The 25,069-nt window shown below is 37.3% G+C and overlaps 2 protein-coding genes across 2 annotated transcripts; one reads left to right on the top strand and one right to left on the bottom strand.

The window, feature by feature from the left end:
- The first annotated feature begins 79 nt into the window (after positions 1-79).
- CEBPZOS (CEBPZ opposite strand) lies at positions 80-5,319 on the top strand. The gene is made up of 4 exons (XM_032215304.1): positions 80-181; positions 2,463-2,588; positions 4,896-4,940; positions 5,142-5,319. The coding sequence occupies exons 2-4, from the start codon at positions 2,483-2,485 to the stop codon at positions 5,222-5,224; spliced, it is 234 nt and encodes a 77-aa protein (XP_032071195.1). The 5' UTR covers positions 80-181; positions 2,463-2,482; the 3' UTR covers positions 5,225-5,319.
- Positions 5,247-25,060, bottom strand: CEBPZ (CCAAT enhancer binding protein zeta). The gene is made up of 16 exons (XM_032215301.1): positions 24,916-25,060; positions 22,556-24,090; positions 20,808-21,039; positions 19,012-19,168; positions 18,352-18,440; positions 17,510-17,563; positions 16,775-16,877; positions 16,615-16,683; positions 13,280-13,346; positions 10,432-10,532; positions 10,046-10,103; positions 7,978-8,171; positions 7,638-7,730; positions 6,923-6,984; positions 6,756-6,837; positions 5,247-5,410 (listed from the first exon to the last, which is right to left on the bottom strand). Exons 1-16 carry the CDS (start codon positions 25,033-25,035, stop codon positions 5,274-5,276), a joined length of 3,153 nt encoding a protein of 1,050 aa, XP_032071192.1. The 5' UTR covers positions 25,036-25,060; the 3' UTR covers positions 5,247-5,273.
- Positions 25,061-25,069: the final 9 nt, after the last annotated feature.

The raw sequence follows: 25,069 nt of genomic DNA, 5'->3' as shown, positions 1-25,069 counted from the left end.
GTAAGCTCGAAGATGTCACACCTTTGCACATGCGCAAAATGGAAAGCAGTCGCTAAGCTCCGCCAGACTCGAAAAACATTTTACGCCTGCGCGCACAGGCTTGGCTCCTCCCTCGGAGGTAAGAAGGAAAGAGGCATGGAAGGAAGATCGGAAGCTTCTCTTACGTAGAGGACGTTGGATTGTAAGTGTCAGTGGTAATTGCTGCTTGCATGTTCCATCCCAAGAGAAAAGTAGAGCAATGCCCCGCAGCGTGGTTTTTTGCGCGGAAACTTAGCATCTCTACATTGACGGCACCCATAGAAAGTCCGGGTTTGACCTGAAGCTAGAACAAAGAGTTTATCTGCCTCTGATCAGGAGGAAGGGCTGATTTCGGAGAGCAAACGGCAGTTCTCCGTAGCACCAAATGTGTTTTGGATGGACTAACCTCGTGTTCTTCCAACTTGGCAATTTTTAAGATGTGTGGATTTCAGATCCCAGAATCCCCCACCCAGCAAGCTGATCAATTCAAATACCTGTTCGCACAGCAGTCATATATGATTTCATCCCACTGTCAGTATAATAAAATAGAAGTAATCATCAGCAAAGACCTTGGCAAGTCTTTGGCAAGCAAATTTCGGTGAAGAATGTTAGCTTTTATATTTATACTTTTAATCTTTAATAGATTTGTATCCTGCTTTGGGGTGTGTGTACTTAGTGCACTTAAATTACACATCAAAGATCAGATCTGACTGCTCTTCCCAAGAATGTTTTTTAGCAGTCTTAACTTCCCCTTTTAAAGCAGCAAGATACTTTTATAGTATAGTTGTCCCAAAAATTTAAAGGGCATTAATCTTAGTGCTCTTCAATGCACTTCCCACAACAATTTGGGGGGGGGGGGGCAATACAAAAAAACCCCACCATGAATTGAGATTATGCCCCTGTGGATAAGGAGCCATTGAAATTATAGCTCATGTCCAGCTATATAGTACACTTCACCTAATAAAATACTGGGAAATATTGATCTCTTTTATGTACAACTACTGTTATCAGATCAGCATGAAGCAATTTATCTTAATGTGGCCAGACTTTGTTATATGGTATGCAAAATTAAGCAGACTTTAACTGCCGGCTAATAATTCATCACTAATTGTAATTTATTATCTTTTATTTTTTAATTATTGTTGCTTTTAATGCTTTTATTTGTGATATTGGTCTGTGGCCATAATAAAAATTGATTATCTTGCCTTTTCTTCAGAATCTGAAGGTAGGACACAAGCATCCCCTCATCTCATTTTTTTTCCACAAATAGCTGAGAAAGTCATGCCCAAGTCAGTCATATGTGACTGAGCGTTGACAAGAATGTGATCTCCCCAATGGCACTCAGTGCATTAACTCTACATTGTACTACACTTAGAATTCAGGTCAGGTCAGATTCATTTCAAAATTTAACCGCAAGAGTGCATTTTGCAGACTAAGAGCTATTTCAAAACCACAGGATTAATTCAACTAACACTTGAATAGTTATTACAATACTCAAATTAGTTGTCTTTAATGATTTCACTGCTCACTTGAAAATCTTTGCTTAACATCAACTATACATTCTTATATTGCCTTTTGTCTTTTAAAGCAGGGGTCCCCAGTGTCCGAGCCATGGCCCAGTACCAGACCACGGTCTATTTGGAACCAGACCATGCGGGAGGCAGGCCAGGGTGCATGCCTGTGCACAACCCCATTCCTACACGTAGCGGGCTGGCGTCCATGCACATACAGCTGTACTTGAGTCGAGCTGCATATGTATGCCCGCCGGCTCACCGCTCACAAGTTGAAAAGTGTATGCATGTGCATATTGGCATGGCCTGGTTCCCTCTCCCCCATACACACAGCTGGGCCACCAAGTTGCAAATGTTGGGGACCACTGCTTTAAACTAGTCCCTTTCTTTTGGGAACTCAATTCCATACATTTGTTTTATTTCCTTAGCCCATTTGCTCATCCTTTATACATATTTTGTGATTTTATCAGTCAGATATATTACAAAATAAACATATTACCATTGCATTTATCACTCATATTAGTATTCACCTCCTTTCATCATACATTGCCTCTTATTGCACTTAATGATGAAAACTATGGACACATTCACATAATCTGGAACATTTCTTAGATATTTACACATAATGTATTAACAAAGATGCATTCTTAAGTGATTGAACTATCTTCTAAACATTCTATTCTTGTGCATATTGAGTGAATGTTGGAAGTAAACCATATTTGATTCAAAATAAAAATCATTGTAATATCCAGTACCTCAGCAGTGATTTAACAAACTTGAGATCAGTTAACAAACTGTGAGATATGTATCTGAAAAAACATACATCTTAGTTCTGTCCCTTTCAGCTTCTTTGTGTAAAGTTGTTTCATTTCTTATTCTTCAGTCACTACTGAAATGTTGTCACCACTGATCCCTATTCACTTTTATCACTAGGACTTGGGATTGGCTGAAAAATGAATCCCCAATCTTCCATCAAGTTCTTCAAAAAAATTCTAATTTTGGAAATTATTGGAGTTCTGGGGGCATATACTTTGTATTACAAAATGAACTCGAGTGAAGGTAAGAATCTGATACAACTTTATGTAAAGTAACTTCATTGATGTGGGCAGTCATATCTGAAATGGGAAAAATATTTTGAATCTAGTGTTGGTACACTTACTGCCACACCATAAGGAAGCCATGTAGTATTTTTCTGGGTGTCCCTGGTATTATTGAGCAAGACCAGGAAAAGGTGTGGCTTCTTGAAGGCTGTGATGATATAGTAAGTATGCTTGTGCTCTACATGGGGCTGCCCTTGAGGAGTATTCGGCGACTTCAGCTAGTCCAGAATGCAGCCGCGCAAGCGATTGTGGGTGTACCTCGCTTCACCCACGTAACACCTATCCTCCGCGAGCTGCGCTGGCTACCTGTCGATCTCCGGATACGCTTCAAGGTGCTACTTGCCACCTATAAAGCCCTTCATGGTAGTGGATCTGGGTACTTGGGAGACCGCCTACTGCCGATCACCTCCACACGACCCATTAGATCTCATCGTTTAGGCCTCCTCCGAGTTCCATCCGCTGGCCAATGCCGACTGGCCACCATGCGGAGGAGAGCCTTCTCGGTGGTTGCCCCGACCCAATGGAACGATCTCCCCGTGGAGCTTCGTACTCTCACCACCCTCCAGACCTTCCGCACAGCCCTTAGAATCTGGCTATCCCGTCAGGCCTGGGGCTAAAGATTGTGACCCGCCCGAATGGTATGAATGTTGCGTTTTAATTATGTACTGTCTATATGTAAAAGTCTGTTTCCCCCCTCCTTTTGATTGTGAGCCGCCCTGAGTCCCCCCAGGGAAAAGGGCGGCATACAAATAAACACAAATTCAAATTCAAATTGTGCTAGATCTACAATGGGAAAACACCTTTTTTACACATCCTCACTTATCAAATAATCTGACTTAGTTCATAAATATTGTAATCTTCAAAGAGCAGCAGCTGGTCCACATTTCCTGCACTTTCACTATCATTCACTATCATTAGATTTGCTTATGTGCCATTAAGGGCATTTTCAACTAACGACTGTATAGATATGTCCGTGATGATCTGTCTATAACCTTTTTTTTTCATGTCTCCCAATGACACCCGTTGCTACTGTAACTGAGTCTGCTAGTCTTCTCTTCCTTCCGGCTTTCCCAGCATACTATTGTCTTTGAAGTGTGATGACCAGAGCTGTAACCACATTTCAGATATGATCAAACTACAGATTTGTATTACTTATTTTTATGTTATTTTCCTGTTCCTTTTTCTTTTGCCTTTATTCATAAGGAGATGCTTTTGTGAAACTATTCGCTATTTCCAAAATCCTTGAAAGCAAAGTTCCCTAATCTTTCCAGCTTTGCAGACCAGTGACGGGTACGGGAAAATAATTATGTGCAAGTGACTGGCAAATGCCCCCATCACTAGTGCAAGTGGGGATCCATGCACACACTTGCCTGCTTCCACAGCCCGGTTCCAAATGGCTCACAGTCCAATAGTGGGCCACAGCTCAGGGATGGGGGACCCTTGCTTTAAAGCAGTGGTAGTCAACCTGCTCCCTACTGCCCACTAGTGGGAGTTCCAGCTTTCATGGTGGGCGGTAGGGGTTTTGTCCGATACTGAAGCATTTTCCTTTTTTTTAATTTAATTAATTTTTTTTTAAAAAATGTCATAGCATTATTTAAAAACATTTTCATTAGGTTTTCATAAAATCACCATTACTGTGGTTAGAAAATTTTACTACTAACAGAGATACAAAAGTGGGCAGTTGGTATAAAAAGGTTGATTACCCTTGCTCTAAAGGATAGTCCGCATTAGCTTAGATCCATCTAGCATATTTGCAATTAATATTATTATTTTTCTAAATGTCCATAACTTTATACTTGTTTAGACTAAACTGTATTTTAATGCTCATTGTTCCAGGAGATTTTAAAGGTCTTCATTATTTCATTTTGTTTTAATCAAAAAAATTGCATCAACAAGCTTATTCATTGCTAGTCTTTAAACTTTATGAATGCATTAAATATTGCTAATCCCAGTGTAGATCGTTGAGAATCTCACTGTAACATTGAGGCCTTTATTCTTACTCCTTCCATTTTTTAAATTAATGAAACATGAGATTTTTATTTTATTTCACAATATCTGAGTTTCCCAATAATTCTTTGGATAAACTTCATTCAAAGTTTTGAAAATATAAGGTGACATTTTGCTCTGCCTCTTTTATAAACTACCATTTCATATTTAGTGAATTCTGAAAGATTAGGATAATGTAAAAAAAAGTATATGCTGTACTACTACTGTATTAAAGTCTGCTGTAGTACTTTGTAACTAATAGAAATTCCTTTTGCTCCAGATTTCAGACATAAAATGAAGCGAAGGTGGCCATCTGTTTTGGAAGGTATGTTTGGTTAATAATTATCGAGTGCAATTCTTTCAGTCCATGAAACAAGCCATTTTTTTAAAATATAGTTGTTTGGTACAGATAACATTCTGCAGGACTTCCCTCTGAAAATTAGAATAAAAATATACCCAAAAACATATCTTCAAAATTCCTTTTTAATTCAACGAAGTTTTAAGCATTTTTTATTTATTTTCACAGTATATTACAAGAGTAATGAGTGGGCTGGTATTTATGGGCTCAAAGAGATGGATGAAGAGAAATGGCTTACAAAAAAACCCTAAAAGTAAGTAGAAACAATTTGGTAGTAGTTAATATCAAAAGAATTTACATTTATTTTTTTCGCTTGTATTTTTGTTTGTTTTTCAGTGGTTTATGCCTGAACTTCTTTTTCTGCCTGATGATACTTTTCACATCTTTATTGTGAATCCACTTGTCGCGTTCTGCCTCCCACTTGAGCTGCTTGAGATCTAAAAGAGGAAGACAGTGAATAAATTGGATAAATCAATGGAATAAGTACATTCTTTAAACTTCAAAGGAGTGTTTTCTATTTGGATGCAAAGTATTTGTAAGGCAAGATATTCAAAAGATTAACCATGAACACTCTTGTTGCATTTTTTCATTAAAAAAGCATGTAAAAGGTATTTTAAAAGGCTCCATTTTTTGTTTTCTTTGTTTTTCAGCAGACTCTTCAATCTTATTACTGCGCATTTTAACATATTTTGTGCCTTTTCATAACATACCTAAAGTAAGTAGCTCAGAATATTGAGGTCTCAGCAGTTATGCTTTGGGGCAATTGCTTTTTCATGTGAATAATTTTTTGAAGTAAACTTTTCATATTCCATCCCTATATAGAAATACTACAGACTGAATATAGGTTTGACCTTATTTTGGAAGCTAAAGAAATCTAGCCAAGGCTCCCAGTGGAATAAAGAGCAGGATACAATCCTTATATATTTCTATATATGTTTAATCTAACCAGCACTTCTAAAGAAGTATTTAATATGCTAAGTAAAAGATTAAGCATAATGAAGAATCAGGCATAAAAGGACTGGCAGTAGCAGGTTTATTAAAATTCCAATTAACATGATAAATGGAAGCCTCTCAACAGCAGAATGCTTAAAAGCCTTTTCACAAAAGTTATCTTTTTTTTTAGAAAAGTTATATGGCTGCCCACTCACTTTCAGCGACTCTAGGCAGCTTACAGTTCTTACAACAGATATAATTTTCTCTAATGTGAGAATCCAAATGTGGTCCAAAGTGGGAAACTTTCCAGCCTATCTGATCTTAGACTGGAGCTCTCCCAAAACAGTCCTAACGGGCGGACTGAGTTTTCGAACTGAGCATGCAGAGGCAAAGGGAGGCGTGGTCAATTAAAAACATCACTCAGTCCAAGGGCAGATAGGCTGTGTTAACCCAGCATTGGACTCTCCGAGCAGTGCACTGGAGAATGGAAGCCTCTCAACAGCAGAATGCTTAAAAGCCTTTTCACAAAAGTTATCTTTTTTTTTAGAAAAGTTATATGGCTGCCCACTCACTTTCAGCGACTCTAGGCAGCTTACAAAAAATAAAAACTCAATATATAAAGAATAAAAATAAGCCCACACCTGCCCCCTGGCGACAACAAGCAATGAAATAAGAATATAAGTGACAAAAGACACTACCAAGCAGTTTAACAACTATATTAAGTACTTCCATGCACTTTCCTTAATCCTAATAAACACTATAGGGATGGCTCTGATCAGTAGGAAAGTTTACAGTAGGTACACCCTGTTGAGGTGGGATGTCAAAGATGTTCATATACAAGTTACTTACTTGCATTATCTTTGTTGGCCATTGCATTCATTCCAATATTGTCGAACTTGGATCCAATATTTTCATCAAGCAAGTGACCAAACTTTAAAAGAAATGCAACACAATTAGATCTCTGAATGCCTTCAAATTAAACACCATTTAACAGATACTAAAATCAATATACTTACCTCTTCTGCAGCAGCAGCAGCAGCACCAGTATCTTTGAGTTTTCTTTTTCTCTTCTTTGGCCCTTAAAGAAAAAGAGTGTTCACCAATTGCTTCTGTGCAGTTTTACATAAAGCAAGAATTCATTGTTATTAGTATAACAAAGTAGTTGCCAAAGAATCAGCTGAAGCTAGAGAGAACTAGAAAAATCCACATATCTGAATTGGAGAGAAATATTGTACAATGAACAGTTCTAGTTTCTTAACTCAGCAACATCTTCATTTACAGAACCTACCACTTTCCACTGGTTTGGAAGGAATAAATTTAATAATAGACTAAACATTTCCATGTTTCTCCCTCACTGAAATTCTTACTTTTTATAAAGTTGATGTTACACCAGCCACTCCTCTGATATAAAAACTAGACTGATTGATAAATTGTTTTATAATGAAATTAGAAACAACATTCATTTTAACAAAATGAATGTGGGGTTCAATGAAATTATATTACAGTGCAAAAATGTGGAGTTACTTTCATTTGAATAAATAAATTTAAATCCCTTATTTTAAACCTTCCAAATGTCACTAATATATATCCCTGGTGCAGTCTAAAACGGCTTATGATTGTGCACTGGAAAGAAAATAATTCTGATAACTTATGCTAATCCCTTGGTATTTTGACAGAAACATGAATTTCTCATGCTTCTTATTTGTCAAGTCTTAAAAGTATTACTTTTACCTATATTATCTTTAACTGATCCAGCAAAATCCATTTCTTTTTTTCTTTTGCCATTCTTACTGCCAGGTGTGATTCCAGTGTCATTACTTTCATCTGTTAACAAAAAGAAAAGCTAGTAAAACTTGCATTACATAATAAAATTGAAAATTACAGCATGAAATTTTGATGTCCATTTGGAAACACTTGCATACTACAAATATTGAAACAAGATTTCAGATCTCCTCTGATTAACTACAAGGATTTCTACAGCATAACTTTTAAAAGTGGAACAATTTATCTGTATGGTTTAACTGTTTTAGCAAGAGTAAAAAGTTTTAGGATTATGGGAACCATTGTTTACCTGGAGTGTTATCATCGTCTGACACATCCATGAAAGTCCCTCCCTCTTCATCAATATCTTCCCCAAAGTCTTCATCCATACTACCCAGAGAGACTTCCTCATCATCCAGGTCCTCAAAATTGTCTTCCTCAGAGTCTTCTGATTCTGTTTCGTCATTTGAATTTTTCTTCTTTTTCTTTTTGACTTTTATATTACTAAAAATGATGGAAATAAACTTATATACACTTTTTCTCACAATTCTTATCTTCCTTTTTAAATAGACCTTTGTGGATTAGATACTTGGAGAAAGAGTGTATCTTATTTATGATTGTGGTGCTTTATTTTGAGGTAGCCCAGCTTATGTTCTCTGTATCTCTCCCAGTGTTTTTGACTAGAGCATTATATAATTGTGTTAATATGTAACTTTATGAATGCTAATCAAATTAGAATTTATGACCTGCACTTAATCGGATGACTCAATTAAGGAATTTACTGGTAATGCTTCCTTACACTGTAAGAAATTCTGAAGAACCACAGCCATCAATGCTACATTACTTTATATTGGACAAATTGGTCAACCTTTATGCAAAAGGAAAAAGAGATAAAAATCTGCATCAGAAATAGTAGTATCTAAAACCAAGAATGATATTTCAACACCCATAATTATTTACTTATATCCTGCCTTTATTGTTTTCTTAAATAGCTCAAGGCAGTGAATATACCTAATTCTTCCTCCTCCTATTTGCCCTACAACAACCCTGTGAGGTGAGTTGGATTGAGAGAATGACTGGCTTAAAGTCACCCAGCCTGCTGCTACAACTCTGATCCAAAGCTGGAGTACTTGATAAAAGAAACTTTTCACTGGGAACTAGCTATAAATGTGCACAAATATAGACATACAGTATAGGATGTACTATAAATGTGGTTTGATGCAGATTCACAAAATGACATAACGGTTAAATTTGATCTCCTAAATCTCTTCATATAATCCAAGAATGCTGATCAGCTTTCCATCCCAAATCCCTGTTCTCCTGTAACGCTAACATCTCATAGCATGTGAAACTTGAACCAATGGGAACAAAAGCACACACTGAAGCATCATTGGCTCTCCCAGTTTCTGTCTTCTTGGCCAGTAAGAAAAAAATGCTCTAAACTATTCAATAAAGAAAACACTAAACTGCAAATATATTGGAGGGGGAAGGGAGATGATACAACCAAAAATGATCCATTGCTTATTCGACTGGGTTTCCATTTGATTATTTTCATTTAATAGAGCTTGAAATAGAAAGCATATAGAAAAAAGTTGACACAAAGTTTTATTTCGTAATGAATGCCGGGAAAGTAAACACTCTGTGTCAACTGATTTTTATATACTCCTTATTTCAAGCACAAGCACTTTATATCACTCTCTGTATTTCTAGATGAAAAAGGAATTCTAATCTACATCAAATTATGGAAAAAATAACTCAAAACAGGATTAGTTTATTTCCATACACACTATCAAAATTATTTTCATATAAGAAAGAGAAGTACATTTTAATATGTAGATCTGAGCAATTTACACTGAGATTTCTCCTCAATCTCAAGGACAAGCTGACCGAGGACATAAGACATACACTTCAGAAATCAAATATTAGTTTCAAAAACATTTTATCCTTTCTAAACAAAACAATTAAAAAACTGCAAAAGGTTAAGAAAAGTTTTTGATATTACATCAGGTAAATCACTTTGGTGTGTTCAGATCTTTCTAAAGTACAGATAATTCTCAGAGGTGTCTCATTTTTGCTCAAACCAAAACCCTGCAAGATAACTAAAAGAAAACAAGCATGCTCTACGGTTATGTTTTGCATAAAATTACATCAATTTCACAGTAATTTGGATGATTGCTAATAGTATTTCAAATGCGAAGAGCTATTCGAAATCCCATTCAGTGATACAATATTAACCGGGAGGGGGGGGGGGGCGTTCAGAAAAGTTCTGAGCCATCAATGCACTATATACAGTACAATCAGTTCCTAATGCTAGTTTAAATCAGTTATTAATGTTATCTAGAATCTTTAGAATTTATATAGAATTTAAAAAACCTTACCCCGCAAAATTAAGATCATTCTCAATGTTCCCAAAATAATTGTCTTGTTCAAATGAATCTGAAAGAAATTAGGTTCAGAAGTACAATATTGTAATGTCAAAGTTAAAATATTTAAAATTTTAAAGTTCAGTTTATTATAATTCATTGTAGAGAATCACAGAAGGAAAATAGCAGCTAGCAAAACATGACCCAAAAGAAAATATTAGTAGGTAACTTAAAGTAACTTAATTCTCTTTAGTATAGGTGGGAAAGAAATGAAAGCATTTTCAGGATTTTAAGACTGACGTCAAATAGTAACTGTCACATTCAAAGGAAATCAAATGTTCTGTGTATCATTTATGATTACTTACATGAGAGGAGGAACAGAACAATATGCATAGCCTTACCTAATGCTTTTTCAAATTCTTCATCATCCACATCTTCTATACTTTCATCATCCCCCACAGGCTTCCTTTTTTCTTTGTCCAAGTCTAATTTTTTATAAAATCTGAGAATCAAAAGAATATTGTACATGTCCACATAAAACTAGTTTATATGTCTAATCTGTTAAAGTAATACAAACACGGTTCAGGATTTTACTTTTATAAACACTATGTCATTTTAAAGTCATTACAGGTAGTCCTCAGATTACAATGGCGATGTGGACCAGGATCGTCATTGCTAAGCAATGCAATCATAACCCCAATACATGCAGGTCATTAAGCAGGAAGAGGCAACTTACCACCTTCCCTGGTAGCTTCCTCATTGACCTTGCTTATGAGAAGACAGCAGGGAAGGTTGCAAACAGTGGTTACATGACTGTGGCTCCCTGACACCATAATCATGACCCAAGCATTCAGATCCTAATCACATGACCATGGGCATGGGGTTACTGAGATGGCTGGAACTTTGAAGACTAGTCATCCTTTTTTTTGGGGGGGTACTACCTTAACAGTAGTTTTGATTTATGAGAAAAGCAAATATATTTATTAAATGGTTGTATCATATATTTGGATTCCATTATACATCACTTAGAAACTTTTAGGCTTTTTTAGGCCAACTGTGAAAGCATTTCTTCCAATTAACAAAGATACTTTGCCATATACTGCTTTGAGATAAAAAATAGAACCCTTCAACATTCCCCAGTAATATAGTATGACAAACATGTAAAATTATTTTGACCTATTACTGTTTTATGACTTGAGTATTACCATATTTTTCAGAGTATAAGATGCACCTTTTTGCCTCAAAAAAAGAGGCTGAAAATCTGGGTGCGTCTTATACACTGAATACAGCATTTTTTGTCTCCCGAAGCCCCACCCCTTCACCAAAATGGCCATGCATACCCTTATGGAGGCTTTCAGAGAGCTCCTGGAGGCTGGGGAGGGCAGAAATGAGCAAAAAATGGAACGTTTCTCCCCCCACAATCCCCAGCAGTACTTTATAAGCCTCCATAAGGCTATGCATGCAATTTTTATGACAAAAATGGACCTGTTTTCGCAAAACGCGGGCCATTTTTTACTCGTTTTTGGTTCCCCCCCCCCAGGAGCACTCTGCAAGCCCCCTCCAACACTCTTCATGTCTTTTTTTAAAAAACAGGAGGCAGAGTGCAAAAACTTTTTTTTCCCCTTTTGAAAAGCTCTTTAACTGATTGATGAGAATTACATTGATCAAGTGCTGTGCCAGCAGAAAGTCTTAGGTACTACAGATTGTCAGCGATTTCCTTCTCCAGCACATGGATAAATACACCTGGAAACGTACCTACCTACCTACCTACTTTCTCTCTGTCTCTCTCTCTACCTATACTGTATTTCTTTCTCCCCGCCCTCTATCTACCTATGTACCTACCTACTCTCTCCCTTCCTATCTACTGTATTTCTCTCTCTATTTCTCTCTCCATCCCTCTACCTACCAACCTACCTATTCTCGCTCTCCCTATCTACTGTATTTCTCTCTCTCTCTATTTCTCTCTCTCTGTCCCTCTACCTACCTACCTACACCCTTTCTCTCTCCCTACCTACCTACTGTATTTCTATATCTATCTTTCTCTATTTCTCTCTCTATCTCCCTTTATCTACCTACCTACCTACCAAACTACTCTCTCCCTATCTACCTACTGTATTTCTCTCTTTCTCTCCCTCTCTATCCCTCTATCTACCTACCTACTTTTTTTTTTAATTTGCCTCTTCAAAACCTTGGTGAGTCTTATACTCCGGTGCATCTTATACTCCGAAAAATACAGTAGATGCCATCAAATCAGTGTTAACTGTGAGTGTCCACATGGGTAGATTTTCTCCATGACAATCTGTCCCTAACCTGATTCATCAGGTCTTCCAACAATGTACCCATTGCCAGTGTGAATGAGTCCATCCACCTTGCTGCATTCTCTTTTCTTCCACCATTTCCAGCAACAAAGCTTTCTCCAGAAAGCGAAGTGTTCACCTAATGTGTTCCAAGCAAGATCATTTGAGCCTGGTCATTTCTGCTTCAAGTGAAAAGTCTGGATTTATTTGTTCACTGATCTATTACAATTTCCAGCCAGTCATTTCTATTTATTTGCTATTGTTTACCTTTCCTACTCTCTTGTGTACTGTTAGTTCCTTAATATTGATTTTGATTGACGTAAGTGATTCAACAGGCTTCATTTCGCTAGGCATCCTACTGGGAGTCAATTGACGCAGATGCAAATAGCTAGAGACAGTCTTTGAAGGAGCCATGAAAGTTTTCCAGACAACATAGCTGATTTAATGCTTCAAGGAGGATGCTAATCTGATGCTAGCACTCTTGTTGAAGCGATTCTTTTGAATACATTGCAAAATACTATGTCCTAAGATGCTATCAAGGCAAGATTTTTTGTGAGGGCTTGGCTCTCTACTTTTCAATAGCAGAATATCAGGGCTGAAAAATCAATAGCAAGATTTCCCAAAACAGCTACTGAAACTGATGATGATAGAATAGAGACAAGCTACAGCAAGCCAAGATGGTATCATTGAGCTTGTTCATATAATTGCATTTTATTATGTATCCTTTCTCCTTTAGTTTTTAAAAGCCCTCGACATTAATTTTCCCCACCGGACAATCCCCTCCCTATTCTATATAATTGTATTAATTACGAGATTTGCACAAGCACTGCTGTAATAAAAACTCTAAAGATAATATGCACTTGTAAGAAGAAGAAAAAACCCTCCCCACACCCAGTCAAGGATAAAAGGATAACTAGTATGCCAAGTATAATTTAAAAAAATATGTAATTACCTGTGGAAAAATACTTCGTCTACAGGTATTTTGCTTTCATCTTGTGAAAGGAATTCTTTACTATTCACTAGAAATAGAAATATTAAATATGTCATATAGATTGCTCTTACACTGATTAATGCTGCTAGCTCCATATAAAAATAGATTTATATAAACAACAGAAACCTATCAACACATTAAATTCTTAATAATATAAGGCTGACAAGAAGCAACAACTCTGGAACTTGGGACATTTAAGACCAGGTGCATAAGTTTCCTATTTCCTATCCTAAATTTACTGAATAAGAGATGTGACTACAATGATTTCTTTCCATTTGGATTCCAAAGCACAACACAATCTGAAATTACCAATATCATTTCAACGTATTTTAAATAAATTAATTTGATTCAAAAGCTTTAACGAAAAGAAGTGTTATAACATGGAGAATTCAATTATTTAGATTCATTGGGGATTGCATCCATTTAATGTCCCTCTGCTGCTGGAGGGATTTGTTGATGAAGTACCAGCATCCCAGGAGAATAAAGAAAGTGATGATTTAGATGATTTATATTACAGTTTATTTATCTTCTTACAATCCTCCAAACTTTTTAGATCTTTTTCCCTTTAAAAAGCATTCATTATCACAATGCTACTGAAAATGCCCTATTTACAAAATTCCAAGGCAAGTAAAAAAAAAGTCCTTCTGAATTAAAATTATATAGGTATGTCTGGTGAGTATACTGTACTCAAATTCTTAAGGGAAAAGTAGAGAGACAAATCTTCCCTATTCCTCCTCTTGTATCCAGTTCTAATCGCTACTCTAAATTCATGAGAATGAAGCTGGACAAAAAGATATCAGTTCTTGGAATTAGAAAGATATATAATATTTCAACAATTCTTCAGACTAGCTGCCAATTTGAAATTTTACTCAAAGCAAACACCAATACCAGATATACCAATATCTGATATCTGATATACCAATATCAGAACAAATACATTCATTATATAATATATTTAAGAAAGTTTACATTCCTTGTTTAAACCATTTAGTCAGAAAAATGTAATTGTGTGGTAATTGGAATTGGAATTTATTGCATTTATATGCCGCCCTTTTCCCCGAAGGGGACTCAGGGCAGCTCACAATCCAAGTCAGGGAAGGGGGTACAGACAAGGGATAAAAAAGACGAACATAACAATAAACAATTTAAAAGCACACAACAACCATACCATTCGAGGGGGGGGGGGCAAAAGCTCTTTAGCCCCAGGCCTGTCAGAACAGCCATGTTTTAATAGCAATAGCAATAGCAGTAGACTTATATACCGCTTCATAGGGCTTTCAGCCCTCTCTAAGCGGTTTACAGAGAGTCAGCATATTGCCCCCAACAATCTGGGTCCTCATTTTACCCACCTCGGAAGGATGGAAGGCTGAGTCAACCCTGAGCCGGTGAGATTTGAACCGCTGAACTGCTGATCTAGCAGTAGCCTGCAGTGCTGCATTTAACCACTGCGCCACCTTGGCTCTTAAGGGCTTGTGAGGAAGGCCTGGAGGATGGTGAGGGTTCGAATCTCCACGGGGAGCTCGTTCCAGAGGGTCGGAGCAGCCACAGAGAAGGCTCTCCTCCGGGTAGTCGCCAGTCGGCATTGGCCGGCGGATGGAATTCGGAGGAGGCCTAATCTGTGGGATCTGATCGGTCTATTGGAGGTAATTGGCAACAGGCGGTCTCTCAAGTACTCAGGTCCAATACCATGAAGGGCTTTATAAGTGACGACTAGCGCCTTGAAGCGTATCCGAAGACCAATAGGCAGCCAGTGCAGCTCGCGGAGGATAGGTGTTACGTGGGTGAACCGAGGTGCACCCACGATCGCTCGCGCGGCTGCATTCTGGACAAGCTGAAGTCTCCGAATGCTCTTCAAGGGCTGCCCCATGTAGAGCACATTGCAGTAGTCCAGTCTAGAGGTCACAAGGGCACGAGTGACTGTTGTGAGGGCCTCCCGGTTCAGGTAGGGACGCAACTGGTGCACCAAGCGAACCTGGGCAAATGCCCCCCTGGTCACAGCCGACAAGTGGTGTTCAAAAGTCAGCTGTGGGTCCAGGAGGACTCCCAAATTGCGAACCCTATCTGAGGGGCGTACTGTTTGACCCCCCCAGCCTGAGAGATGGAAAACTTGGCCAATTAGTAGGAGGGAAACACACCAGCCGCTTGGTCTTATCCGGATTGAGTACAAGCTTGTTAAACCCCATCCAAGTCCTAACAGCCTCGAGGCACTGGCACATCACGTCAATCGCTTCGCTGAGTTGGCACGGGGCGGACAGATACAACTGTGTATCGTCCGCATACTGATGGTATTTTATCCCATGCCGTCGAATGATCTCACCCAGCGGCTTCATGTAGATATTAAACAGGAGGGGGGACAGGACCGAACCCTGCAGCACCCCATAATTCAGGGGCCTAGGGGTCGATCTCTGCCCTCTGACCAACACCGACTGCGACCTGTCCGAGAGATAAGAGGAGAACCACCGTAGAACAGTGCCTCCCACCCCCACCCCCCACAGTCGTCGCAGAAGGATACCATGGTCGATGGTATCGAAGGCCGCTGAGAGGTCAAGGAGCACTAGGACGGAGGCATGACCTCCATCCCTGGCTCTCCAGAGATCATCGATCAGCGCGACCAAAGCGGTTTCCGTGCTGTAGCCAGGCCTAAATCCCGACTGGAAGGGATCTAGATAATCCTCCAGTCCGTGGACCAACACCTATCTATGGCATGCCAGCAACCAGGCCACACAAACAAGCAAAGCCCCATTTGCAGGATGCAGGCAGCATACAAAATCACATCCCTTCCAGCCTGCAGAAAAATCTCTTGCCACACAATCAGTCCCTGGTGCCCAAAAGGTTGGGGCTTTCTCTGCCTAAGGAGAAATGCCCCCCTCCCCCCAAAAAACTATTTTTAATTATATCAGAAAATTGAGTATCTCCTACATTTGCATTCATGAAAATCTCTTCAATCCAGTGGAAACCTCTAGGAATGGAAGAAACAAATGTGATTGCTAATTATCTCCTTTATCCCTAAGACCATTGAATGCGATCCAGCCCAAATTTTCTCTAGAGAATTGAAGAAAACTCCAGAAAAATGTGGTTAGTATTTTGGGAGCTGCAGGAGAAATAGCAGAAAACTTCCCTTGTATAATAGGCATTTCTGTTCATAGGACCCTCTGATTCAGGAGACTTCAGTGAATGATATTCAATGAACATAACACATATTATAGCTTCTATTGAAACTGTTGGATATTACATCAGTGTTATAATAATGACAGGAAATTACTAGTGATAATCTTTAGAATTGCAAGGTATTTTACCTGCCAGGTTTCGCACATCATTCATGGACTGTTTTTTCTTTGGCTGCATTACCACACTACTAGTATTTTCTGCAAAAATAAGTTAAGAGATCAAACAAACTTATAAGTTGCTCATGTTAACTTTAATCTTTGATGCTTTACTAAAATAAAGGCTTCATACCTTTGCCTTTGTGAGCTTTGGGATTTCTATAAACAAAACGATCCAAAAACCTCATTAATGTGAAATCCTGTAGCGGATCACCTGAATATTCAATGTAATTACCCTGCATCAGAGAGAGAGAGAAAAAATCACATTTATAGTTAGCATCAAGAAATATGCCAGTGGAAATTTTAATTTTAATGCTATTTTTATGTTTTTATAATTATTTTATACATGTTCTATTTTTTATTATTATACCCTACCCAGTCACTTCCTGTGACATGGGGAGCCATATAAATGTGATTAACTACACAAGTCTTATCTACTTAAAGTGAACTACTAACAGGAAGAATTGCTAGGCTATGACACTGATTACTTAAACTGTTGGGGGAAATTGTAATTCTGTATAATCTGGATCAAAACAGTACATCCAGTTGCTTAAAGAATAAACAAGATAGTAATAACTCTTCCTGTTCTACTCAGTAGATTTGAAAATACCAAACAAATAGAATCAATCAGTTTATCTTGTTGAAATGAAAATCAAGTATCTGCATCTTGAAATACGTTGACAAAGTCTATGTCTAAACTATGTCTATATTTAATATAATCAATTGGCAAGATGGCCACATTAAACTAAACTGATAGGTAAATTACACCCCCATTTGCTTTTTGCTTCTTTTCTGTGTTTTGGGATGGGAGAGCCTTTCTCTAAAATTCATAGACAAAATGTAAAGGAAAATAAGAAATTCAACTAACCTCTAGAATTCTTTTTGCAAAAACAGCCACAGATGGATGGAAGTGTTCTGAAAGCTAGAAAGACCAAAGTTTTATGTTCAATACTTTAAGATGCTGAAATCTCTGTTAAGACTACAAAGAGTTATTCAACAAGTTAAGAGGGAAAAATAATTGCACAGTACAAACATTTATTACCGTAATTTCTTTGGTATAATACATTTTTTAATACTAAAGACCTACAAATACTCAAACCTGCATATCTAAAACTGAATGAAATACAGGAAAGAGAAAGATTAGCATTTCAGTTCCTTCTAATACCACACCTGAGTGACTATTCATCTTGTGTCCTCTAAACAGTACCTTCCTGAGTTCCCAAAAATGTATATATAGTTTGCTAAGTATAAATATGTAATGGAATAATTATCCTCACTGTCCTAAGATAGGAAATCATATTTTATTTCATTTAATTGTGCAATTCTACTTTTGTCTTTCCATTTGGATCTTAAGACAGAGCATTCCTCATTTCAGCTTCACAAGCTCCCTGTGAAGGAGGTTAGGGTAAGAAACATGACTTATCCAAGACATTGAAAGTAAGGAGGAATTTGAGTCTGTGTACTCTGTAATTAATGGTGTAGAAAGTGGGAAACCATTTTTGGCTCAGACACTCACTTATTTTGTGCTTTGCCTGGGAAAGCAGCATGAGGTATAGCTAATGATATCATCAACAGGTGGAACAGAATGAGTATCAAATGACTGAAGCAGCATAGATGAATTGGTGTGTGTGTATGTGTGTGTAACTGTACAATATAATGATCACATTCGGCAGATTTCTCCTCTGATTTTTCATACTTGAAAATTTGTACCTTCTTCAGTTCCCAAAAGCTTGTTCTATCAGCTTCACAGTAGGAAGGGTTTCGGGATAATGGGTCATAGCTACCGGTGCCTTTGCCACCTGTTAAAGAAGAGATTTTTATTACTTTTCAAAATAAATTAACAGAAATACCTAATTAACAGAACAGAGCAAGAAATAGACTTTTTTGCAATAAACTTCCCCAACTTAGCTATTGTGTATTTTATGTCCTGGAGCCGAAGCTCATGTGGTTTACATGGCAAAAGATAGTGAAGAGCAGCATGCCAAACTAATGGCTTCTACTATTCCAAGTACAGTTTTTAATAATATGATAGTAGAAAGAAAATGAGCTATTTTAGATAAAGCAGGAATCCAAGTGATCAAGAAATTAAGAATTCTTCTTGGAAGAATTTGACTCTTAGCCCAACAAAATTCCTATTACTTCAATTCCCATTCTGTAGTCTTATTTAAAAAAAATATATTGGGAAAATTAATGACCTATCCACTTTAGTATTCATATCTTTCTGCTGACTCTCTTAACTCTTTCATATGACAAAGCTAGCTTTGAATAATGTTCCTCAAATTAAATCCTGAAAATTTTAAAACAATCTGCTAAAACTTCAAACCCTATTATAATGATTGTTGAACAAACAGATTTTCAAAACATTTTTACCTGATAGATTATGGTGATGTATCCAAGAACCCTCTGAAGCCTGGTTATGGGGTTTTGTAGACTGTTCCATATCCTCATCTTTTATCTGTTTGTCTGCATCTACCAGGTTTTCTTCTTGTTCTTCAAGATCATGAAAATGTTCTTCATCATCTGATTCCTATAGAAAGAATCAGTTTTAAGCAAGAATGATCAATATAGAAAACAAGATAGCTCTTAGAACAGGGGTCCCTAGCCCCTGGTCCTGCAAACCAGGCCACGCAAGCAGAAGGCAAGCACACAAAGCTCCATCTGCAGGAGCAGCGAGTGTGCACGCAAAACCATCTCCCCCCCCCCCCCCCAGCCTCCATTGCTGGTTTATGGTTCTGGAAAGATTTGGGACCACTGTTTTAAAAGATAAGCAAGCAGATGCAGTTTGATATTAACTTGCAAAAATCATAGAAATAGTTTCGATAGTTCATAAACATAGACAGAAAGCTGCTTCAAAACAGCAAAAAACAGTTTGAAGAGTAAACTGTGAAAGCAAAAGCAAATGTCAGAAGCTTACATAAGGCACATCGGTGAATAGAATTTATATTTCATTACATTTTAATAGTCTTATCTCCAATCTTAATTGGAGTAGTCTTTACTGTTAAACATGTGTAAAATTACATAGTTAAATAGCTACATCTTCAGAACTGAATCTGAAAAAACCCAGAATTGTTTTTGTATGATACTTATTTTAAACTTATTTTGTATGGTACTTATTTTAAACTTATTTTAATTTTGTAGTCCACAAAATTACATTTAGGGTTTTAAAACAATGCAATAGCACATTATCTAATAAAACCTAATGGAAACCCAAGTTTCAACAAGAATGAAACTCTTTTTTTCCTAAAATGTAATTATTTCTGTTAATTGAATGTAAAGATTCATTTTTGGGGACAGCTTAATTGGACCTAACACAATTATACATTTTACAACTGATTGTGTCTAACATACCGTTTCTTTGACAAAACAACCTTTAAATCATAACCTTTATTTCAAGGGAGTGTTTTTGGAGGAAAAATTCAAGTCAACCTTGACTCCTACGGCAAGTCCATGCAGTTTTCTACAGAGCGTTTTGAAAGTGATTTGCTCTGTTTCATTCCTAAGGCTGAGAAAAAGTGACTGGCCCAAGGCTATCCAACTGACTTTCACACCTAAGGTAGCTATTATGGTCCAACTCCAATACCTTAACCACTAGAACAAACTGAATTTCGTGACAGTTCACAAATACTTAAAATTATTCAGCAACGATTTCATTTAGAAATTAAGTATATGATATCCAGCATAGGGCCTGATATTTATTTTGGTCTTGAAAATAAAACATAATTATAAATTACATCCAATCATTGATGGGTTGTGGTGGCGCAGTACTGCAGGCTACTTCTGCTGACTCCCAGCTAACTGCAATTTGGCAGTTTGAATCTCACCAGGCTCAAGGTTGACTCAGCCGTCCATCCTTCCAAGGTCGGTAAAATGAGGACCCAGATTGTTGATGGAAATATGCTGACATTGTAAACCGCTTAAACAGGGTTGTAAAGTACTATGAAGCCTAGGTGCTATTGTTATTTTTCAACTATTACAACTCAGTGGGAAAGATATTATTCCTCAGATCCATCTGACTTTAATTATACACAATACACCACTAATAGTTGGTCCTCTCAACTAAAGGATCATTGGTAAATAAGCATCTGCAAACAGTCTGAGCAATTTAAAAAATGAAGTCAGTAGATAAAGTAGGCTAAGAAAAAACATGCAACCGGAACATATCATACCACATGATCCTGCAGCTGTACCCATAAGCCTGGTTTTATTTTCAGAAGTTCAGACACAAGATACAGAGCCCCACAGGCAAATGGTGGCATTTGTCCACAAGTGACTTGAAGTAATCGTTTCACAAAAGCTTTAACTCGTCGCAATACTGTGTCAGCCTTCAAAGATTTGTAGACAAGGTTGAGAAACATGGATGGTTTGGCACATAATGCTACTCCAGGATCTAACAACTTCCTGCAAAAAATATTCACATTAGATCATTGCAGATATTTTCTTATGTATCTCCACTACATGCTTAACAAGACAACTTAGAGAGTTTTACAGAAGCTAACTATACTATGGTACTCAACTTATTCATTTAGTCACCATTGAAATTTACAAAACCAAACACAAAACTGCACAATATTTGATTTTATGCACATGCCTGTTGGATATAAGGGGACAGAAGGACCAAAAGGAGGACACATCCTTTTGTTGGATCTTTGGTAGCACTATGCTATGATTATTTGCATTCAATTAAATTTAAGGATAAATGTGTTACAGTTAAAAGCATGTTTAAATATGTGTTTACAAATTAAAAAATGAACAATCCTAATATAACAACTTGTTTATGAAATGATTTTTAAAAATCATCAAGCCTTCATGAAGAATTTCATACTCATTGCAATTTCAGGTTTACATTATCACTAAACTGTGAATTTTAAATGGCAGAAGAAATTCTGGTTACAATAAGAGTTCTTGTTTCAACCATCAGAATTTCAGAAGGAAGATTTTAAAAATTACTAAAAGCATCAAAAATGGGGACATGGGGGCGGGGGGGGGGGCATGGCTAAAAGCAGAGCTGGCAAACATGGTGGAACAAAGAACCAGAGTAGATCAGTTCATCAGAACTCCTCTCTGGACAAGAGAACTTGAGATTGCTCACCATACAGCTGCTCCTCGTGAGGAGACTGCAAGACAGCAGTCTCCATTGGGATTAGAACTCTCGAGACAGCAACATCTCCATCTTGCTCAAGCCATAGTCAGTGCCTTTATAGACACTGCAGGTCGGCATATCTTCTTTTCTAATTACTTTCAAACACGGCTTATTAAATACTTCTCAGATATTAGGAACTTTTAGACTGACATATGAAAAGAAATCAAGTTCTAGGATATTATTTGAACTCAGTTAAAAATAAAAGGAAGGAATATAAAGTTGGCTTAATTTTATCAGGGTTAAAATAGATATATTATCTCTTGATATCCTTCAATGGATTTTCATAATTAGAACTGCAATGTGGTAGCTTTAAGGAGTTGGTAACAGATAAAAGATGGGATGTGGGAAGAAGAGCTCATTTGTTGTATTTTAAGAGAAGTGATAAATTACTAAAATCATGTATAGTTGTGATGAAGTGGGATATCATTTCTTTTCAATTTCTTTTTTCTTTACTATACTTCTATTTTTCTTTTCTGCATTTTCCATTCTTTCATTTAATCCTTTTAAGTTTATATTTTTATCTTTGTAATTGTAATTTTTAATTAAAGTATTATTTAAAAACCATTAAAAACCAAATAGTTTATACATGCATGAACTCTCCCAAAAGACAGGTTACCTATCCACTGTTATTAGTAGATGTGAGTGATTAGTTGGTATGGAGAGGTGATTGAAATGCAATGTGTATAATATCACAATTTAAAGATATATTTAAAATATGTAATTATTATTTGAGAAAACAATATTTGACAAATCAAAAATATGCATGGCACTTACTTATATAAGGCTATGTAATATCGGTCAGAGATAGTCTGATTAGAATCCATCACTTGAAACAGCAACATCAAGGCCTGTATGCTAGTATTGAAGTTCACAATGTGTAAAACTTTAAACAAAGTATCCATTTGGTCTTTTATTTTTTCACTGCTAGTCTGGGCATAAGGATATGCTCGATTCACTCCAGTCAGTAGAGCACTAAGCATTTTAGACCCAACATCCTTCTTCTTGATGCAAGATTGGAAAAAACAAAAGTAGAGTGTTGTGAGTTTATTAGCCAGTTCACTTTCTTCATGGCTAAGAACTATCTGGTTCAAAAAGCAAACTGCATAGTATTGTGCTTTGGGACTAATGTTTGATCTGTAGAGAAGCCTCTCCACTTCATTACACACTACTCCTTTCATATTGGGATGCTTATGAAGCAAAGTCTCAAGAAGATAAGATGCTTTAGTGGCTACTTTGTTCTGAGGATCTCCCAGTTTATTGACCAACTGAACAAGGAAAGCCTTTTCTTGCTCTACTTTATTACAGAGCAATTCATGGGCTGTGGATAGTGCACGGCCCTTTGTTGCTATCAAGGGATCATGAGTCAGTGATTCTAACACTTGCACAAACTCAGCAACCCAGTGCTTCAGGTGATGCTCAAAATACCACAATATTAGACGCCTGTCTCTTGAATCCCTGTTGCCACTTGAAAGCTTCTCCAAATTGTCAAAAGGATGTTGAGAGAAAGTGTGCAGTTTCCGAGTATCTGGCAAGAGATGAGACATGAGAAGTTCTTTGAAAGTATCCAATGCCATTAAGCTCTGCCTTCTGCTGCCTTTCTTTTTGATCATATTAACCAGGATCTCTATAAATTGAAGTGAGTGAACAGGAGCATCTTGGATAAGAAGAGTCATGGCAGCCATTCTATCAACAAGTGTTCCTGACGATACCATTGTCTTCATCCATGCAGATGATGATCCTTTCTGCAAATTTGTGTTGTTTTTGTACAGGTTTATTTCCTGTTCATAAAGTTTTTCAGCCAAGGCTTTGCATCTGGATACAAGAAATTGATTTTGAGTTTCAGCAGAAAATTCATTAGTATACTCCAGGTCATACCATTTCCCCCCTGGTTTTATCAGCAATACCTGTCGCACATGAAACTGAAAAGCTTCTTCTTCCTTTGCTTTCTTTGTTTTCAGCACCGGTGTACTGTTTTCATTGCTAATGGGGACTGGCTTTTTCACTTTATCTTTAGCAGTAGTCAACTGAGCGTTGATTTTTTCTTTTTTTTCTTTTTCTTTTTTTCCTGCCGTAGTTACATTTACTCTTTTTTGATTGGCATTTTCACCTGTGGGAGATTTTTTCTTTAGTTCTGTTGCTGCTTCCTTCTCTTCTTCTTCTTCCAGGAACTTTTTTGAATATTTGCTCACACCTAGTGAATTTATAAATGCCTCTAATTCACCTTGATTTAAATCATCAATTGCTCCTTTTTTGCCACCATCCACAAGCTCTTCTGATTCATTCAAAGCAGCGAGCATGATATACTCTTGCTGTATAAAATGAAATCAAGAAGCTAATATTAATGTCTTTAATTTACAACTGATAATCAGGCGATAAGCAGTTAAATCGAACAGGCAGGGAAATTACAAGATATATTGCAAGTAACCCAAAACAAAGAAACCTTGGAAGTTTGTTAAAATCAGAACAGTGGAATATTAAAGTTTCCTGTATCTAATTTATAAGACTGACAGAAAGACAATGTTTTGCTTTTAGGTTAGGATTTTAATAAACAGTCACAAATATGCTAAGAGAAACGTTATATTTTGCATTTGGGGTGTGTGGGGACATTAACAGCTCAACCAAGTGTCCTGAGCTTTTGCCACTGACAAAAAAGAAAAGCATAGGTAATCTGTTCCCAAATTATTCAATCCAAAACCATGGTAACTATATTTTCAAGATTTTTGCAAGCATCATCATCTGTTAAAGTTTATCATTTAAATGCACTTCTGTGCCAGAGATACTGGCTGTATTTGGCAAAATCCTGCTTGCTATCTAGTTTCACAAGGTATTCTCAGTGGCCAACCAGATGCTGAACAAAAATGCCACAATTTTGGCATTTGGGGAATGTGGGTTTGTTTTCTCCACACATCTGGAGGCCAGCAATCTGAGAAATGCCCGGACACCAAGGACTTTATCTTGATCAGACATGTCACGGGGGAAAGTGGAGATACAACACTCAACCAACTCTTAGAATAAATAACAACACCCCCCTCCCCAATGTTAATTCAATGTTCTGCCAAGGATTTCAGCTTCCCTCCTAAACACGTGCTTTCACAATACTCCGGTCCCTTACTGCTTTAGGGATTGTCTCTTACTTTAGTCCCTCCGAGGCGCAGCACCTCCTCCAGCGTAAATTCACTTTCATCCTCGGCCCCATCGTCGCTATCTATCTCCTCACTCTCCGGTGGCGCCATCTTCCCGGACAGACCACGCATGCAGAGCGATTCCCCTCGTTTCCGGGAAAGAGGG

The sequence above is a fragment of the Thamnophis elegans genome, chromosome 4 (genome assembly GCF_009769535.1).
Source record: "Thamnophis elegans isolate rThaEle1 chromosome 4, rThaEle1.pri, whole genome shotgun sequence".
Taxonomy (NCBI): domain Eukaryota; kingdom Metazoa; phylum Chordata; class Lepidosauria; order Squamata; family Colubridae; genus Thamnophis; species Thamnophis elegans.
This window is presented reverse-complemented; position numbering and strand designations above follow the sequence as displayed.

Excerpts from the sequence above, each read along its gene's own strand:
- CEBPZ (XM_032215301.1), bottom strand. The coding sequence starts at position 25,035 with ATGCGTGGTCTGTCCGGGAAGATGGCGCCACCGGAGAGTGAGGAGATA. Across the intron at positions 21,040-22,555 it reads TATTACATAGCCTTATATAA|GAAGTTGTTAGATCCTGGAG; the intron begins GTAAGTGCCATG and ends TATTTTTTGCAG. Across the intron at positions 8,172-10,045 it reads AATGATCTTAATTTTGCGGG|TAATATAAAAGTCAAAAAGA; the intron begins GTAAGGTTTTTT and ends CATCATTTTTAG.
- CEBPZOS (XM_032215304.1), top strand. The coding sequence starts at position 2,483 with ATGAATCCCCAATCTTCCATCAAGTTCTTCAAAAAAATTCTAATTTTG. Across the intron at positions 2,589-4,895 it reads CAAAATGAACTCGAGTGAAG|ATTTCAGACATAAAATGAAG; the intron begins GTAAGAATCTGA and ends CTTTTGCTCCAG. Across the intron at positions 4,941-5,141 it reads GTGGCCATCTGTTTTGGAAG|TATATTACAAGAGTAATGAG; the intron begins GTATGTTTGGTT and ends TTATTTTCACAG.